The sequence below is a fragment of the Scyliorhinus torazame genome, chromosome 12 (assembly GCF_047496885.1).
Source record: "Scyliorhinus torazame isolate Kashiwa2021f chromosome 12, sScyTor2.1, whole genome shotgun sequence".
Taxonomy (NCBI): domain Eukaryota; kingdom Metazoa; phylum Chordata; class Chondrichthyes; order Carcharhiniformes; family Scyliorhinidae; genus Scyliorhinus; species Scyliorhinus torazame.
The window spans coordinates 41,205,766-41,223,483 of NC_092718.1; the positions used below are offsets into that span (position 1 = coordinate 41,205,766).

Here is a 17,718-nt window from a genome sequence, read left to right on the forward strand (position 1 = left end):
TTCACTGTGTGGACTTCCGGTTGCGGCTATGCCTAGGTAGGTCTCACGTTCGGCAGCTCCCACCGGGAATGGACTTTTGGGCTCTTCAGAGGGGCCCCAACGGCAATTGTTCGACGGCTCCCAGTGTGGGAAGGTGACAGCAAGGTTCCCCCACACGATATGGATTGGACCAGGAGTGGAGCGGTTAAAAAAGTGATCCTGGTGAAGCGGAAAGTGCGAGGGAGGAAAAGCAAGATGGTGGCGGGTGGAGACCAAGCAGCGTGGTCGCAGGAGCAGCAGGAGTTCCTTAAACGCTGCTTTGCAGAGCTGAAGACAGAAATGCTGGCGCCAATGAAGGCGGCGATTGAGAAGCTTGTGGAGACCCAGAAAGCCCAAGGGGCGGTGATCCGGGAGGTGCGGCAAAAAGCCTCGGAGAACGAGGATGAGATCTTGGGCCTGGCTGTGAAGGTGGAGGTGCACGAGGCGCTGCACAAGAGGTGGTAGGAAAAATTTGAGGACCTGGAGAATAGGTCGAGGAGGAAGAATCTTCGGATTCTAGGTCTCCCTGAAGGAGTGGAGGGGCCCGATGCCGGGGCATATATGAGCACGATGCTCAATTCGCTGATGGGCGTGGGAGCTTTCCCGAGGCCCCTGGAGCTGGATGGGGCTCATCGGGTCCTGGCAAGGAGACCCAAAGCCAACGAGCCGCCAAGGGCTGTAGTGGTGAGGTTCCACCGCTTTATGGACAGTGTGTGTGTCCTGAGATGGGTCAAAAAAGAACGGAGCAGCAGGTAGGAGTACACGGAGATCCGAATTTACCAGGACTGGAGTGCGGATGTGGCTAAGAAGAGGGCTGGTTTTAACCGGGCTACGGCGGTCCTCCATCAAAAGGGGGTGAAGTTCGGGATGCTGCATCCAGCGCGATTGTGGGTCACATTCCAAGATCGGCACCACTATTTTGAAACGCCTGATGAGGCATGGAACTTTATCCAGTCTGAAAAGTTGGACTCAAACTGAGGGTTTGTCGTGGGGGAATGTTTACTGTGTTTACTGCGTTTGGGGAATGTTCTTTTTGTTTTGGTGCTGGGTGGGGATGGGTGAATGGATTTGATGTGGGGGCTGTGGGAGAGTGCGGGTGTCGGCGCTGGAGGGGCAGGACCCTGCGGAGGAAGAGGGGGGGGTGGAGGCCCGGGGATGGGGAGTTGGGGTAAGACCGCAAAAAGGAGCTGCGCCCGAGGGGGCGGGGCCGGCTCAGACGGAAAGCGCAGGCTTTTTCCCGCGTTAGGGAAGGATGGGGGTGGGGCGATGCTGGAGAGGAGCGCACACTGACTGCCAAGGGGTGGGGGGATTCTGACACTGGGGGGGGTCGATGGCATGGCGGGAGAGGCCGGGGTCAGCAGGTGTCAGCTGACTTACGGGAGTGTCATGGGGGGAGCAAAATGGCTAGATGAGGATCTAGCGGGGGGGAGGGGGGGGGAAAACTGGGTCGTTGCTGCATTGGCCAAAGGGGAACTGGAAGCAGGAGAGGTAGTCGGGGTGGGGGTCCGCCGCCTGGGAGACTGGAGGGTGCGAGAGGCGCGGGCACGTGGCTGGCCTAGAAAAGGAGATGGCTAGTCGGTGGGGGGGGGGGTGGGGGCTGCGAGTAGCCCCCTGATCCGGCTGATAACTTGGAATGTGAGGGGCCTGAACGGGCCGGTCAAGAGGGCCCGGGTGTTCGCGCACTTAAAGGGACTGAAGGCAGATGTGATTATGCTCCAGGAGACACATCTGAAGGTGGCAGATCAGGTTAGGCTGTGAAAGGGATGGGTAGGGCAGGTCTTTCATTCAAGGCTGGATGTGAAGAACCGAGGGGTTGCAATACTGGTGGGGAAGCGGGTGTCGTTCGAGGCACTGAATATTGTAGCGGATAATGGAGGTCAATATGTGATGGTGAGTGGTAGGTTGCAGGGGGTGCGGGTGGTACTGGTGAGCGTATATGCCTCGAATTGGGATGATGCCGGATTTATGCTGGGTCGGATTCCGGATCGGAAGGTAGGAAGCTTGATAATGGGGGGGGGGGACTTCAACACGGTGCTGGACCCAGCACTGGACCGTTCTAGGTCCAGGACGGGTAAGAGGCTTGCTGCGGCTAAAGTGATCAGGGGGTTTATGGACCAGATGGGGGGAGTGGATCCATGGAGGTTTTGCCAGGCCGCAGGCCAGGGAATTTTCCTTCTTTTCCCATGTCCATAGAGCCTACTCCCGGGTAGATGTTTTCATTTTGAGTAGGGCGCTAATCCCGAAAGTGGAGGGAACGGAATATTCGGCCATAGCCACCTCGGACCACGCCCCGCATTGGGTGGAGCTGGAGTTGGGGGGGGAGAGGGACCAGCGCCCGCAGTGGCGCCTCGATGTGGGACTGTTGGCGGATGAGGGGGTGTGCGGGCGGGTGCAGGGGTGTATTGAAAGATACTTGGAGGCCAACGACAAAGGGGAGGTGCAGGTGGGGGTAGTCTGGGAGGCGTTGAAGGCGGTGGTCAGGGGAGAGCTAATCTCCATTAGGGCCCACAGGGAGAAGAGAGAGAGGAGGGAGAGGGAGAGGTTAAAACTGAGAGATTTTAAGGGTGGACAGGAGTTATGCAGAGGCCCCCGAGGAGGGGCTACTTCGGGAGCGATGGAACCTCCAGACTGAATTCGACCTGATGACCACGGGGAAAGCAGAGGCACAGTGGAGGAATGCGCAAGGGGCGGCGTATGAGTATGGGGAGAAGGCGAGTCGGATGCTGGCACATCAGCTTCGTAAAAGGGAGGCAGCGAGGGAGATTGGCGGAGTTAGGGATAAAGGGGGGAATACGGTGTGGAGTGCGGTGAGAATAAACAAGGTATTTAGGGACTTCTATGGGATCTGTACAGGTCTGAGCCCCCAGTGAGGGAGATGGGGATGCGACGATTCCTGGATCAGCTGAGGTTCCCGAGGGTGGAGGAGGAGCTGGTTTAGGGGCGCCGATTGGGCTGGAGGAGCTGGTTAAAGGATTGGGGAACATGCAGGCAGGGAAAGCCCCAGGGCCGGATGGTTTCCCGGTTGAATTTTACAGGAAATACGTGGACCTGCTGGGCCTGTTGCTAGTGAGGACTCTTAATAAGGTGAGGGAGGAGGGGACCTTGACCCCGACAATGTCCAGGGCGCTGATTTCTTTGATCTTGAAGCGGGACAAGGATCCATTGCAATGTGGGTCGTATAGACCGATCTCGCTCCTCAATGTTGACGCTAAGGTGCTGGCTACGAGAATTGAAGACTGTGTCCCAGGGGTGATTCATGAGGACCAGGCGGGATTTGTGAAGGGTAGGCAGCTAAATACAAATGTGCGGAGACTCCTCAATGTGATTATGATGCCCTCGGTAGAGGGGGAAGCGGAGGTAGTGGCAGCTATGGACGTGGGGAAGGCCTTTGATCGGGTGGAGTGGGAGTATCTTTGGGAAGTGTTGCGGAAGTTTGGGTTCGGGGAGGGGTTCATCAGTTGGGTCAGGCTGCTTTATAGAGCCCCGGTGGCGAGTGTGGCTACGAACCGGCGGATGTCGGAGTACTTTCGGCTGTACCGGGGGACGAGGCAGAGGTGTCCCATATCCCTCTTGTTGTTTGCACTGGCAATTGAGCCGCTGGCCATGGCACTGAGGGAGTCCAGGAAATGGAGGGGATTGGTTCGGGGGAGGAGAGGAACACCGGGTGTCGTTGTACGCCGTTGACCTGTTGTTGTATGTTGCGGATCCAGTGGAGGGGATGGCGGAGGTCATGCGGATCCTGAGGGAGTTTGAGGACTTTTTGGGGTATAAACTCAACGTAGGGAAGAGTGAGTTCTTTGTGGTGCATTCAGGGGACCAGGGAAGGGGGATAGACGAGCTACCGCTGAAGAGGGCGGAAAGGAGCTTTCGGTACCTGGGGATCCAAGTAGCTAGGAGTTGGGGGGCCCTGCACAAGCTCAATTTGACGCGGTTGGTGGAGCAGATGGAGGAGGATTTTAAAAGATGGGATATGCTGCCACTCTCACTAGCGGGTAGGGTGCAGTCGGTCAAAATGACGGTCCTTCCGAGGTTTCTCTTTGTGTTCCAATGCCTTCCCATTACGATCCCCAAGGCCTTTTTCAAACGGGTAAGCAGGAGCATCATGGGATTTGTGTGGGTGAATACGACCCCGAGGGTGAAGAGGGTGTTTCTGGAGTGTAGCAGGGACAGGGGGGGGCTGGCGCTGCCGAATTTGGGTGGCTATTATTGGGCAGCCAATGTGGCGATGATCCGTAAGTGGGTAATGGAGGGAGAGGGGGTGGCGTGGAAGAGGCTAGAGATGGCGTCCTGTGTGGGCACGAGACTGAGGGCGCTGGTGACGGCACCGCTGACGCTCTCGCCGACAAGGTACATCACGAGTCCGATGGTGGCGGCGACGCTGAAGATCTGGGGGCAGAGGAGGCGACACAGGGTCGAGGTGGGAGCCTCAGTTTGGTCACCAATTCGGGATAACCATCGGTTCGTCCCGGGAAGGATGGATCGGGGGTTTCGGAGCTGGCATCGGGCAGGGATTAGAAGAATGGGGGACCTGTTCATCGATGGGACGTTTGCGAGCCTAAGGGCGCTGGAGGAGAAGTTTGGGCTACTCCCGGGAAACGCTTTCAGGTACATGCAAATGACGTTTGTGAGGCGGCAGGTGAGGGAATTCCCGCTGCTTCCGGCACGTCGGATTCAGGACAGGGTGATTTTGGGTGTATGGGTTGGAGAAGGCAAGGTTTCGGCGATTTACCAGGAGTTGCAGGAAGAGGAGGAGGCCTCGGTGGAGGAGTTAAAGGGCAAGTGGGAGGAGGAGCTTGGGGAGGAGATAGATGAGAGTCTGTGGGCTGATGCCCTGAGTAGGGTTAATTCTTCCTCCTCTTGTGCCAGGCTCAGCCTAATACAGTTTAAAGTTACTCACAGAGCGTATATGACAGGGGCGAGGTTGAGTAGGTTCTTTGGGGTGGAGGACAGATGTGGGAGGTGCTCGGGGAGCCCAGCAAATCACACCCATAAGTTCTGGTCCTGCCCGGCGCTGGATGGGTTTTGGAGGAGTTTTGCGAGGACTATGTCTAAGGTGGTGATCGCCCGGGTCAAGCCGATTAGCATTATTTGGGGTCTCGGACGAGCCGGGAATGCAGGAGGCGAAAGAGGCCGGTATTCTGGCCTTCGCGTCCCTGGTAGCCCGGTGGAGGATTTTGCTACTATGGAAAGATGCAAAGCCCCCTAGTGTGGAAGCTTGAATCAATGACATGGCAGGGTTCACCAAGCTGGAAAGGACAAAGTTTGCCTTGCGAGGGTCTGTGCAAGGGTTCCTCAGGCGGTGGCAACCGTTCCTAGACTATCTCGCGGCGCGTTAGGAGGAGGTCAGCAGCAGCCCAGGGGCGGGGAGGGGGGGTTTCTTTTGGGGTGGCGTTTGGGTTAAGGTGTTTTTTTTCCCCTATTTGTGTTTTTTACTGCTATATGGGGGGGGGGCTATTGTATATGGGGAAATCCAATGTAGAATTTCTGCTTGTTGTGTTCTTGGTTCTTTTTTCTTGTTGGGGGGGGGGGGGTTTGTTGAAAATTTGTTGAAAAATTTGAATAAATATATATTTTTTAAAACATTCACGGTGTGAAAAAGCTTTTTCTCAAATCGCTTTTGCATCTTTTGCATATTATTTTAAACCTTTGTCCTCTTGTTCTCAATCCTTTCCCCGATTTGGACAGCTTCTCCTTGTCCACTCTCTCCAGGCCCCTCATGATTTTGAATACTTCTATCAAATCTCCTCTCAGCCCTCTCACATCCAAGGCAAAGAGTCCCAACTTCACCAATCTATCTTCATATCTGAAGTTCCTCTTCCCTGGAACCATTTAGCAAACCTCTTCTGCATTCTCTTCAATGCCTTCACATTCTTCCTGAAATGCAACACCTTGAACTGTGCGCAACACTCCAGCTGAGGTTCAACAAGTGTCCTATACAAGTTCTATATAACATAACCTCTTTGCTCTTGTACTCCATGCCTCTATGAAAAAAACCTAGGATACTGTCTGCTTCGTGAACTGCTTTCTCAACCTAATCTGCCATCTTTAATGCCTTATGCACACATACACCTAGATCCCTCTGCTCCTGCACCCTCTGTAGAGTAACATCCTCTATTTTATACTGCCTCTCCATGTTCTTCCTACCATAATGTATCACCTCACATTTCTCTACATTGAACTTCGTCTTCCATTCCATTCCACCAATTTGTCTATATCATAGAACATACAGTGCAGAAGGAGGCCATTCGGCCCATCGAGTCTGCACCGATCCACTTAAGCCCTCACTTCCAACCTATCCACGTAACCCAATAACCCCTCCTAACCTTTTTGGACACTAAGGGCAATTTAGCATGGCCAATCCACCTAACTTGCACTTCTTTGGACTGTGGGAAGAAACCGAAGCACCCGGAGGAAACCCACTCAGACACGGGGACAACGTGCAGACTCCGCACAGACAATGTCCCAGCGGGGAATCAAACATGGGACCCTGGCGCTGTGAAGCCACAGTGCTAGGCACTTGTGCTATCCTTTAGAAGTTCTACATTGTCCTCACAGTTTACAGTTATTCCAAGTTACATGTGATCCACAATTTTGGAAATTGTTCCCTGTACACCAAGGTCTAGATCATTAATATACATCAGCAAAAGCAAGGGTCCCAATACCGACTCCTGTGGAACTCCTTCCTCCAGGCCAAGAAACATCCATCAATCATTACACTGTTTCCTGTCACTCAGCAAATTTTGTCGCCATGTTGCTATCTGAACCTAGAGTCTCATTAACTGCTTTACTATGCTTTCCAAATGATTACCTTGCTTACGGGTACATTGAACCTGGAATTTTGTAGTGAGTATCTAGCTGCTGATGCCATGTATCAGTTAAGAAACCACTACAACCATAGACTGCTGTATTTTCCTCTTAACATCTAACACTTATCCATCTTCTGCTGATTGAAAGATTATGCACTGCTCTTACCCATCCTGGCATAATCCTGACCAGTCCACTGTGCATCTTCTTCTCTCCTTCCCACACCAACACCTCCACGTTGCTTGTTAAGTTCCTTACCCAAGGTCAGTATACAGCATTTTCCTTATATTTTGCTCATGTCCAGGCTCAGGTTTAGGTTTAACTCAAGTAAAATTGGTGTATACCAATAACTGGAGAAATATTGCTAAATATCAGATATATTCGATGTACCTAATTCTTGCAAGAATCATAAGACCATAACAGACCATAAGACATAGGAGCACACGTAGGCCATTAGGCCTATCGAATTTGCTCTGCTATTGAATGAGATCATTTCCTGATCTTATATGATATTTCTCAATTCTACTTTCCTGCCTTATCCCCATAACTCTTGATTCCCTTACTCATTAAAAATCTGTCTATCTCAGCCTTGAATATATAACAACCCAGCCTTTACAGCCCTCTGCAGTAAAGAATTCCCCAGATTCACTACCCTCTTGAGAGAAGAAATTCCTTCTCATCCGAGTCTTAACTGGGTGACCACTTACTCTGAGATTATGCCCTCTGGTCCTAGACTCTCCCACAAGAGGAAACACCCTCTCAGCATCTACCCTGTCAAGCTCCCTGAGAATCCTATATGTCTCAATAAGGTTGCCTCTCATTCTTCTAAACTCCAATGAGTACAGGCCTAACCTACGCAACCTCTCCTCAAAAGAAAATCCCTCCATACCCGGATCAACCTAGTGAACCTTCTTTGGTTCCCTCCAATGCCAGTATATCTTTCCTTAAATATGGGGACAATAAATGTTCACACTATTACAGGTGTGGTCTAACTAGTGCCTTGTATAGTTTTTTATACATCATTCCCTTTGAAATAAAGACCAACATTCCATTTACCTTCCCTACTATCTGCTGAACTTCCATGCTAGCTTTTTGTGAGTTGTGCATGAGGACAACCAAATCCCTCTGTTCTCAGTTTTCTGCAGTCTTTCTCCATGTAAATAATATTCAGCTCCATTATTCTTCCTTCCAAAGTACATAACTTCAAATTTTCCTACATTAAATTTCATCTGCCAAGTTTTTGCCCACTCACCTAAGCTGTCTACAATGTCCCTCTGTAGACTCTTTGTGTCATCCTTGCCACTTGCCTTCCCACCTATTTTTGTGTTATCCATGAAACTTGGCAATAGTACATTCACTTCCCGTGTCCAAGTCATTTATATTGTAAATAATTATGGCCCCAGCACTGATCCCTATGGCTCTCCACTAGTTACAGGTTGCATCCTGAAAATACCCCTCTTATCGCAATTCTCTGTCTTCTATCAGTTATGCTCAAAAATGCTAATATACTACCCCCAATACCATGGGGTCTTATCCTATTAAGTAGCCTTTTGTGCAGCACCTTATCGAACATTTTTTCAGAAGACACATCCTACATTAGAAATGTAGGTTTTTTTTAAAGAATGAGTGATAGGACTAGTTCCACATAAGAATGTTGATAGTATGATGATCAAGTATCATGGGAAGGTCAGCATGATGCAAATAATGGGGGGAAGAGAGAGATGGAATGTTTAGTTATTTATATTTTTAATCAAACCATACAGTTTGTGAACATCAATACAATGGATGTAGTGCAAACAGTTTGTTATTTCTAGGTTTTAGTGGTGTTAATGCTGCCCCCCACCCCTCCCATTGGTCTTTCTCCCTCCTCCAGCTTTCTCCCCCCCCCACCCCTCATTTCCCATTTCCCCCTAGCACAGGACTAAATCGCTGGCTTTGAAAGCAGACCAAGGCAGGCCAGCAGCACAGTTCAATTCCCGTACCAGCCTCCCCGAACAGGCGCCGGAATGTGGCGACTAGGGGCTTTTCACAGTAACTTCATTAGGGGCTGGTTTAGCATACTGGGCTAAATCGCTGGCTTTGAAAGCAGGCAAGCAGTGCGGTTCGATTCCCGTATCAGCCTCTCCGAACAGGAGCCGGAATGTGGCGACTAGGGGCCTTTCACAGTAACTTCATTGAAGCCTACTTGTGACAATAAGCGATTTTCATTTTTCATTTCCCTGACTCTTCCCCCAGGTCTTTAAAGATGGCGGCGAACTGACTCCACCTGGAGTGGAACTCTTCTTCTGGCCCCGATGGCAAATTTCATTTTTTCTAGCCTGAGAAATTCCGCCAGGTCTGCCAGCCAGTCCGAGGCTTCAGGTGGCACTGCCGATCTCCACCCAAGTGGGAGTCATCGCCGGGCTATTAGGGAGGTGAAGGCCATAATGTCGGTCGCCCATCCCTCAAAGGGCTCCAGCTGTTCCGACACCCAAAAAATCACTACCAATGGACATGGTTCCACCTTGACCCCAGTGACCACTTCAAAGAACTTGGTCCAGAATCTGACCAATTTTGGGCAGGACCAGAACATGTGGGTGTGGTTGACCGGGCCCCCTCAGGCATCGTTCACAGCTGTCTTGCACTACTGGGGAGATTCCGCTCATAAGTATCCTGGTCATGTGTGTCCTCTGCATCACCTTCAGTTTCATCACGCTCAGCCTTGTGCATGAGGTGTTGGAGTTCACTCTATATAAGATCTCGCTCCAGAGTCCGTCCACCGCCCCCCCCCCCCCCCCCCCCCCCCCCCCCCACAACCTCGATGCATAGCTCCTCTTCCCACCTCTCTTGTTCCGTGCAGTGGGGCCCTTGTTTCCTCCAGTCGTCGTTTATACATGTCTGCACATTTCTCCCCCCCCTCTAATTCGTCCTGTGATATTAGTCAGTCTAGTAGGGTCTGCCTGGGTAACTGGGGGATCGCTGGGGGCCTCCTTGCGGAATAAGTCCCGTCTCTGGAGGTAACAGTGCTCGCTCACTTTCGGAAGCTGGAACTTTTCAGTTAGTTCCGCCAAGGTTGTCACTGTGCCATCGACATAACTTTCTCCCTTCTCCAAGTCTTGTATATGGCGTCCATTCTTGCCAGGATGAATCTGTGATTGTTACAAATGGGGGTTGAGACGGACATGCCTCAGCTTGAACTGGTGCCTAAGCCGGTTCCAGGTTTTCAGTGATGCTACCACCACTGGGCTCATCAAGTATTTGGCCGGGGAGAATGGGAGTGGGGCGGTAACCAGTGCCTGCAGGGACGTTCCTATACACAAAGCCTCTTCTGTTTGTACCCACTCCGCCCCCGGCTCCCCCAGCCAACCCCGCACCTTTTCTACGTTTGCTGCCCAGTAGTGGTACAAGAGGTTTGGCAGCAAATCTGCTTGTCACTCCCTCTGCAGGACTGTTCCACGGATCCCGGGGTTCTTTCCCGCGAACATTCTTCCCGGCTGAGATCAGTTCAAACTCCATTTGTAATCTTTTCCTCTCCGCGAGCAGCTCCATAATCAACTGCTGTCTGACTGCCCTCGCCCCCCTATCCCTATTTACCCTGTATGCTCTGAACTCTGCTCACTACCTTCAGTGCCTCCCAGAATGTGGAGCGAGGGACCTCCCCGATCTCGTTACAGCTCACATATTTGTTGATGGTCAGTGCAGTCCTTTCACAAAAGGTCCTGTCTGATGGTCTGCCCGCATCCCAGCTCAGTCGGATTATTGATTGGTGTCAGATTTATGTGGATTTCTTTCAGGGTTTGGTGGCTGTTCATCGGGTCAAAAAGGTCCAAGAAAGAATTTCCAGACGGGAACCAACTTTTGTGCGACCGCTCAGTTCATGGCCGACACCGGATGGAAGTCCATTAATTATATTGTTAATCAGAGTTTGAAACTTTCCTGAGATGGATCTAAGAAAGAATATCAAGCACTGTGCGGGGAAAGGATGTCTTGGGCCAGATAAATTGGCCCATGGAAACAAACTGACTCTGTTAAAAATAAAAAAAGTCAGTGGGGGCAAATATGTAAAGAATTAGCCCTGATCCATATAATATCTACCATATGTGAAATATTTTCCATATTCACAGATGTTTTATATCAATGTATTTACAGTGACCTGTGTTGCTGAGATCAAAATGGCACCCTCAGAAGGAATTTAATTTCATATTTTATTTGTAATTTACAGATAATTTTTACAAGAGATTGTTTGAAATCTATTGATAAGTTAGATGTAACATTATAAAACTGTTTCTAAGTACATTATAAAACTGTTTCTAAGTACAACTTATCTTCGGCATATGTCTCACTCTTACAATATTTACACTCTTTACCCAATACAATATATTTTTGTTGTATTGTACATTCAAGGGTAACAACTGTTCTTGCTTAATTATTAAACCATACAAGAACTTAATTTTTTAAAAAATTGACAGTACCCAATTCTTTTTTTTCCCCAATTAAGGGCAATTTAGCATGACCAATTCACCTATCCTTCGCATCTTTTGGGTTGTGGGGGTGAGACCCACGCAGAAACGGGGAGAATGTGCAAACTCCACACGGACAGTGACCTGGGGCTGGGATTGAATCCGGGTCCTCAGTGCCATGAGGCAGCTATGCTAACCACTGCACTATTGTGCCATCCCTAACCCATACAAAAGCTTTTAACTACCCAAGTTTACTTCTTATGAGGTGAGATTGAGTTTTAAAAGTTAAAAAATATATATATATATATACACTAGTATGCAGTGTCAGAGATACTGTCACAGAGAGAGAAATTGTTCTCTGTATTTGTACGCCTATGTCTCATTAAAAGATTTGTGGAATAATAATGCTGATCACAAATTAAGGTAGATGTTATAACCCTTAAAACGGTCACGGTATCAGGACAATTAGATTCCAGGTGACCTCCTCTGACTATGAGCTCCCCCAGTAACGAGGAGATGGGATTTCCCCCTTAACTGGAGGAATCAGACCTCTGATATAAAAACCACGACCTGGAAGCGGGTCGGAGATGAAGACCCTTCAGGTAGTGGAGAGCGCGATATCATAAATAAATATAATCCTTGTTTTCTACCTGCCTGGTCAATGCAAGCTGCTTTAACGGATTCTACACTGGTGACGAGGATGGGATGGCAGGGCTGACCTTGGTCCCGTCTCCACATCGATTTTGCAGGACTATTCCAGGGGGACGATAGTCCTCATCATCGTAAATGCACATTCCAAGTGGATGGAGGTATACAAAATGCACAGCACGATGGCTTGAGCCACCATTGACAGACTGAGGCAATCTTTCAGCACGCATGGGCGGCACGGTAGCACAGTGGTTAGCACTGTTACTTCACAACGCCAGGGACCCAGTTTTGATTCCCGGCTTGGGTCACCGTGCGGAGTCTGCACTTTCTCCCTGTGTCTGGGTGGGGTTCCTCCGGGTGCTCCGGTTTCCTCCCACAAGTCATAGAATCATAGAATTTACAGGGCAGACGGAGGCCATTCAGCCCATCGGGTCTACGCCGGCTCCTGAAAGGCCACCTGATCTAAGCCCACACCTCCACCTAAACCCGTAACCCAGAAACCCCACCTAACTTTTGGACACTACGGGGCAATTTAGCGTGACCAATCCACCTAACCCGCACATCTTTGGACCCGAAAGACTTGCTTGTTCGGTGAATTGAACGACATTCTGAATTCTTCCTCAGTGTATCCGAACAGAGGCTGGAGGGTGGCGGCTAGGGGGTTTTCACAGTAACTTCACTGCAGTGTTAATGTCAGCCTACTTGTGACATTAATAAAGATTATTATTATTATAGGTGTTGGTCTCAGATAATGGGACAGCATTTACAAATGTGGAGTTTGATGCATTAATGGCCTCCAACGGGATATGACACATACACACCGCCCCGTACCATCCAGTGTTGAATGGATTGGTGGAACGCGCCGTCCAGATTTTTAAAAACGGAATGAAGAAGCAGACCTCAGGGTCTTGGGAGACACGGCTGGCGGGGTTTTTTTTATTACACGACGATGCAGCACACCATGATGGGGGTCGCTCCGGCCAAATTGTTGATGGGCCATCGCCTGTGACATTTTTGAGTTTAGCCCTCTCGGACATTGGCGGGAAAATGAGCCGGGGCCAGAATCGGGCCGAGGCTGACGCCGGGCGATGTTTGCCCTTATGCACCTTCACGCTAGGAGACCTAGTGTATGTCCGAAACTTTGCAGAAGTATTCATGTGGACACTAGGCATCGTGTTGGCCCAGACTGGACCGGTCTCATATCGCGTAAGGGCACAAGGACGCAAATCGAACCGACATATGGATCACCTCCGAGGGGGTATCCAAGAGACGCAAGATCCGATTCCGGAGTTTTCGAACTGAAACCTCTGCCCCAGTCACCACTGTTGATCCCGGCCGCACCTGCTGCTAAGCAGCCGATTTCACATGTAGATGACGCCAAAATGCCGGATGAAGACCCACTGTACTTTGATTCCGAGATCAACATGGACATATTGCCACCTCTGGAGCCAACAGTGTTGCTTCATAGAACCTTAGTTAGGCTGCACTTGGAATATGGTGTTCATTTCTCATCGCCATACTACCAGAAGGATGTGGAGGCATTGGAGAGGGTACAGAAAAGATTTACCAGAATGTTGCCCTGGTATGGAGAGCATTAGCTATGAGGAGAGCTGGGAGAAACTTGTTTTTTTCTCTTTGGAACGAAGGAGGTTGAGGGGCGACCTGATAGGAGTCTACAAGATTATAAGGATTGCCAGAAGCTTTTTCCAAGGGTGGAATAGTCAATTACTAGGGGGCATAGGTTTAAGTTGTATGGGGTAAGGTTTAAAGGAGATGTACAAGACAAGCTTTTCACACTGAGGGTGATGGGAGCCTGGAACTCGCTGCGGGAGGGAGGCAGATACGGTAATGACGTTTAAGTGGCGTCTTGACAAATACATGAATAGGATGGGAATAGAGGGATATGGTCCCTAGAAAGGTAGAGGGTTTTAGTTCAGATGTCAGCATGGTCGGCGCAGGCTTGGAGTGCCAAAGGGCCTGTTCCTGTGCTGTCATTTTCTTTGTTCTTTGACACTGATCACTGCATGCCTACCATCTTGCCGAGACGCTCCACGTGGTAGTGCCGCTCCCCAGTTCAGTACACGCCACCAGATGCCACACGTTCGGCCCTCGACGGCTGTTCTGGGCTAGTACGCCGAAGGCACCATTAGACCTGGCCGCAGACATAGAAATATTTCCGGACTTGGGGGTGGAGGGTGGATGTTATAACCCTCAAGGAGGTCACGGTAGTAGGACAATTAGATGAAATGAAATGAAAATCGCTTATTGTCACAAGTAGGCTTCAATGAAGCTACTGTGAAAAGCCCCTACTCACCACATTCCGGCACCTGTTCGGGAAGGCTGGTACGGGAATTGAACCGTGCTGGTGGCCTGCCTTGATCGTCTTTAAAAGCCAGCAATTTAGCCCAGTGTGCTAAACCAGCCCCAGATTCCAGGTGACCTCCTCTGAATGAGATCCTCTGGTAACAAGGGGGCAGGATTTCCGTCTTAACTGGGGGAAATCAGACCTCTAGTATAGAAACCCCAAACTGGGAGCAGGTCGGAGATGAAGATCCTTCGGGTAGTGCAGAGCTTGAGATCATAAATAAATATAATCCTTGTTTTCTACCTGCCTGGTCAATGCAAGCTGCTTTAGTGGATTAGGGAGACTCTTTGGGGAGTGGAGAGTGGAATAATTAAATGTTCATTTTCTAAAGATTTGAAAAATAATGTAGTCCTCAAGAAGCTGAGGGTAAGCCAAGATAGGATATCTTTACTTTGTTAACTGGATGCCACTATTTATAGATAAACATTCCACTGGCTCAGCAACCTCTGCCCATGATTGTGTCCAACTATTCAAATCACTTAATATCATAGAATTTACAGTGCAGAAGGAGGCCATTTGGCCCATCAAGTCTGAACCGGCTTTTGGAAAGAGCATCCTTAAGTCCACACCTCCACCCTTTCCCGTAACCCAGTAACCCCACTTAACCTTTTTGGACACTAAGGGAAATTTAGCGTGGCCAATTTACCTAACCTGCACATCTTTGGACTGTGGGAGGAACCGGAGTACCCGGAGGAAACCCACGCAGACACGAGGAGAACGTACAGACTCCGCACAGACAGTGACCCAATCCGGAATCAAATCTGGGACCCTGGAGCTGTGAAGCAACAGTGCTAACCACTGTGCTACTATGCCCCTTTAAATATCTTGGACAAAAGAACCTGCATTGCTATCTGTAAATGAAATGTAAAGTATTGCATACTACAGTTTTGAAAGAACACCACCACAGGAAAACTAATATATTTAATGCCATTAAAAACTTATATAAAGTGCTGCAGGTCTGTGACATCAGTCTTGAGAGATTCTCTACATTAGACTTCTAACTCACGTAAAACATACTTAGATTACATATCACCAGCTTACTTCCAGTTATTTAGTTGGGGAGCAGAATTTCTTCTGCTTCTGGCTTAAGCATTCCAACTCAACTTAAAGTCTCACAACCATCATTTCGTAATCAATCCACCTACTCTTCAAAATTTTCAAAGGCTGAACACCTTCTCAGAGTGGTGCTACTGGGCTGATGTTGTAAGCATCCTAGCATTTGACAAAGGAGCATTATTCTTCCATCTTGTGGACAGAAAAGATCCCATAGCATTATTCAAAGAGGATCTGGGGATTTCTCTTGCTATCTTGACCCATATTTATCCTTCAATCACCAGAACTAAAAACAAATTATTTGGTAATTAATCTTGCGGTTTGTTTAACCTATCTGCGTGCAAATTGGTTGATGCAATATTTCCCTACATGCTACGGTTGTAATAATAATAATCTTTATTGTCACAAGTAGGCATACATTAACACTGCAATGAAGTTAGTGTGAAAAGCCCCTAGTCGCCACATTCCGGCGCCTGTTCGGGTACGCAGAGGGAGAATTGAGAATGTCCAATTCACCTAACAGCACGTATTTTGGGACTTGTGGGAGGAAACCCACGCAGACACGGGGAGAACATGCAGACTCTGCACAGACAGTGACCCAAGCTGGGAATCGAACCTGGAACCCTGGCACTGTGAAGCAACAGTGCTAACCACTGGTGCTGTGAAGCAACAGTGCTAACCACTGTGCTATCGTGCCGCCAGACTTCAAAAGTACTTAATTGAATGTGAAACACTTTGGGGCACCTCAAGGTCATGAAAGACTCTGTAAATAATGCTACATTTGCATTGGTGTGGAAGCAGGTTATTGCTCATCTACAATAGGTTTGTAGCTAGTAACATTTGTCGCAGGAAAAACACGGAGAGAGGGAATTGTTACATATTTTAACAAAAACACAAACAATACAGAAGTAATAGATCCTTTTAAACAAAATAAACGGCCTCTGTTGTGTCCGTATAATTTATGCTCACCATTCTCTGTTGATCAATGTTTTATTTTGTGTGCATGAGAGCAAAGCCAAAACCCAAATTCAGCATTCTGTTTATCATCATTATTTTCAGTGTTTAGCTGAAATGGATTTTTAGTTGCATTTAACTTTTATATCAGGGGTCAATTTTGAAAAGCATCGCCATAGACAGGGCTATGATATAAGAGTGCCACGTCTACATCTGCCTGCCTCATTGGCAAGACTCCAAACCAGAGCCTTACTGCACAAAATTACCAATAGTTTTCCTAAATTTTAAAATGTAGTTCATCCTTTGACTGTTTTGTCCTCCATTTTGTGAATTGTGGGGTAGTCTTCCTATATCAAACCTTCCCCAAGTTGTTTATTCTTAAATAGCAGCTCACAATTAGTTAATAATCATGTATTCAACATATACTTCATACTCAACAGTAATATTATTAGTATTTGATTATGACATTTAGAAAATATTTTCGATTTGGAGAACATGGGGCAGCACGGTAGCATAGTGGTTAGCACAATTTCCTCCCACAGTCCAAAGATGTGCAGGTTAATTGAATTGGCCACGCCCTTAGTGTCCAAAATTTCCCTTAGTGTTGGATGAGTGGGGTTACTGGGTTATGGAGATAGGGTGGTGTGGGCTTGGGTAGGGTGCTCTTTCTAAGAGTCGATGCAGACTCGATGGGCCGAATCGAATGGCCTCCTTCTGCACTGTAAATTCTATGATAATTCTATGAAACATCCAAACCACTGATGGTGAATACTTCTGATACCCTGTGTAATTACATGTTTAAAGCCTCACCTTCTTGTTGTATTCATGAGCTAATCTATCCAGTTCCTCCTGCATTACTCGTAGTTTTGCTTTCAGAAATCGTATCTGGGCCTCTGTGAATTCAGATTAAGGAATACATTTTCATAATTCTTTGTGTAACTAATATAATTCAACAGAATTTTAAAAAACAAGGGCTTTCAAAGAAAGGTATCCCTTAAAGTACATATACTATTAAATGGTTACCTTTCAAAAGAAAAATCAGATTATTAACATTTGCGCCAGTTACCACTGACCAGAAACTGAACTGGACGAGCAACATTAACGACTAGTAATATAAACACTGTAGCTACAAGAGTAGGTAGGAATCCTGTGGCAAGTAACTCACCTCCTGTCACCCCCCCCGCCTCCCTCTCCAAAGCCTGTCCACCATCTACAAGGCATGAACACCATCCAGGACAAAGCAGCCTGCTTGATTGGTATGCCTCCCACAAGCATTCACTCCCTCCAACATTGACAAACAGTAGCAGCCATGTGTACCGTCTACAAGGTGCACTGCAGGAACCCACCAAGACTCCTTGCGCAGCACTTTCCAAACCCACGACTGCTACTGTCTAAAATGACAGGGGCAGTACGTACCTGGGATCACCATCACTGCAA

The 17,718-nt window shown here is 48.6% G+C and overlaps 1 protein-coding gene across 4 annotated transcripts in view; it reads right to left on the bottom strand.

Annotated features, from left to right (window-relative positions):
* Positions 1-17,718, bottom strand: part of tex9 (testis expressed 9) — a 138,487-nt gene that overhangs the window by 34,691 nt on the left and 86,078 nt on the right. For 3 of the 4 annotated variants that reach the window (XM_072470746.1, XM_072470745.1, XM_072470747.1), the window contains exon 8: positions 17,092-17,174. The exons of the other annotated variant lie outside the window; for it this stretch is intronic. In XM_072470746.1, the coding sequence (XP_072326847.1) occupies positions 17,092-17,174 (83 nt within the window). The remainder of the gene's footprint in view (positions 1-17,091; positions 17,175-17,718) is intronic. 4 annotated transcript variants of the gene reach the window in all.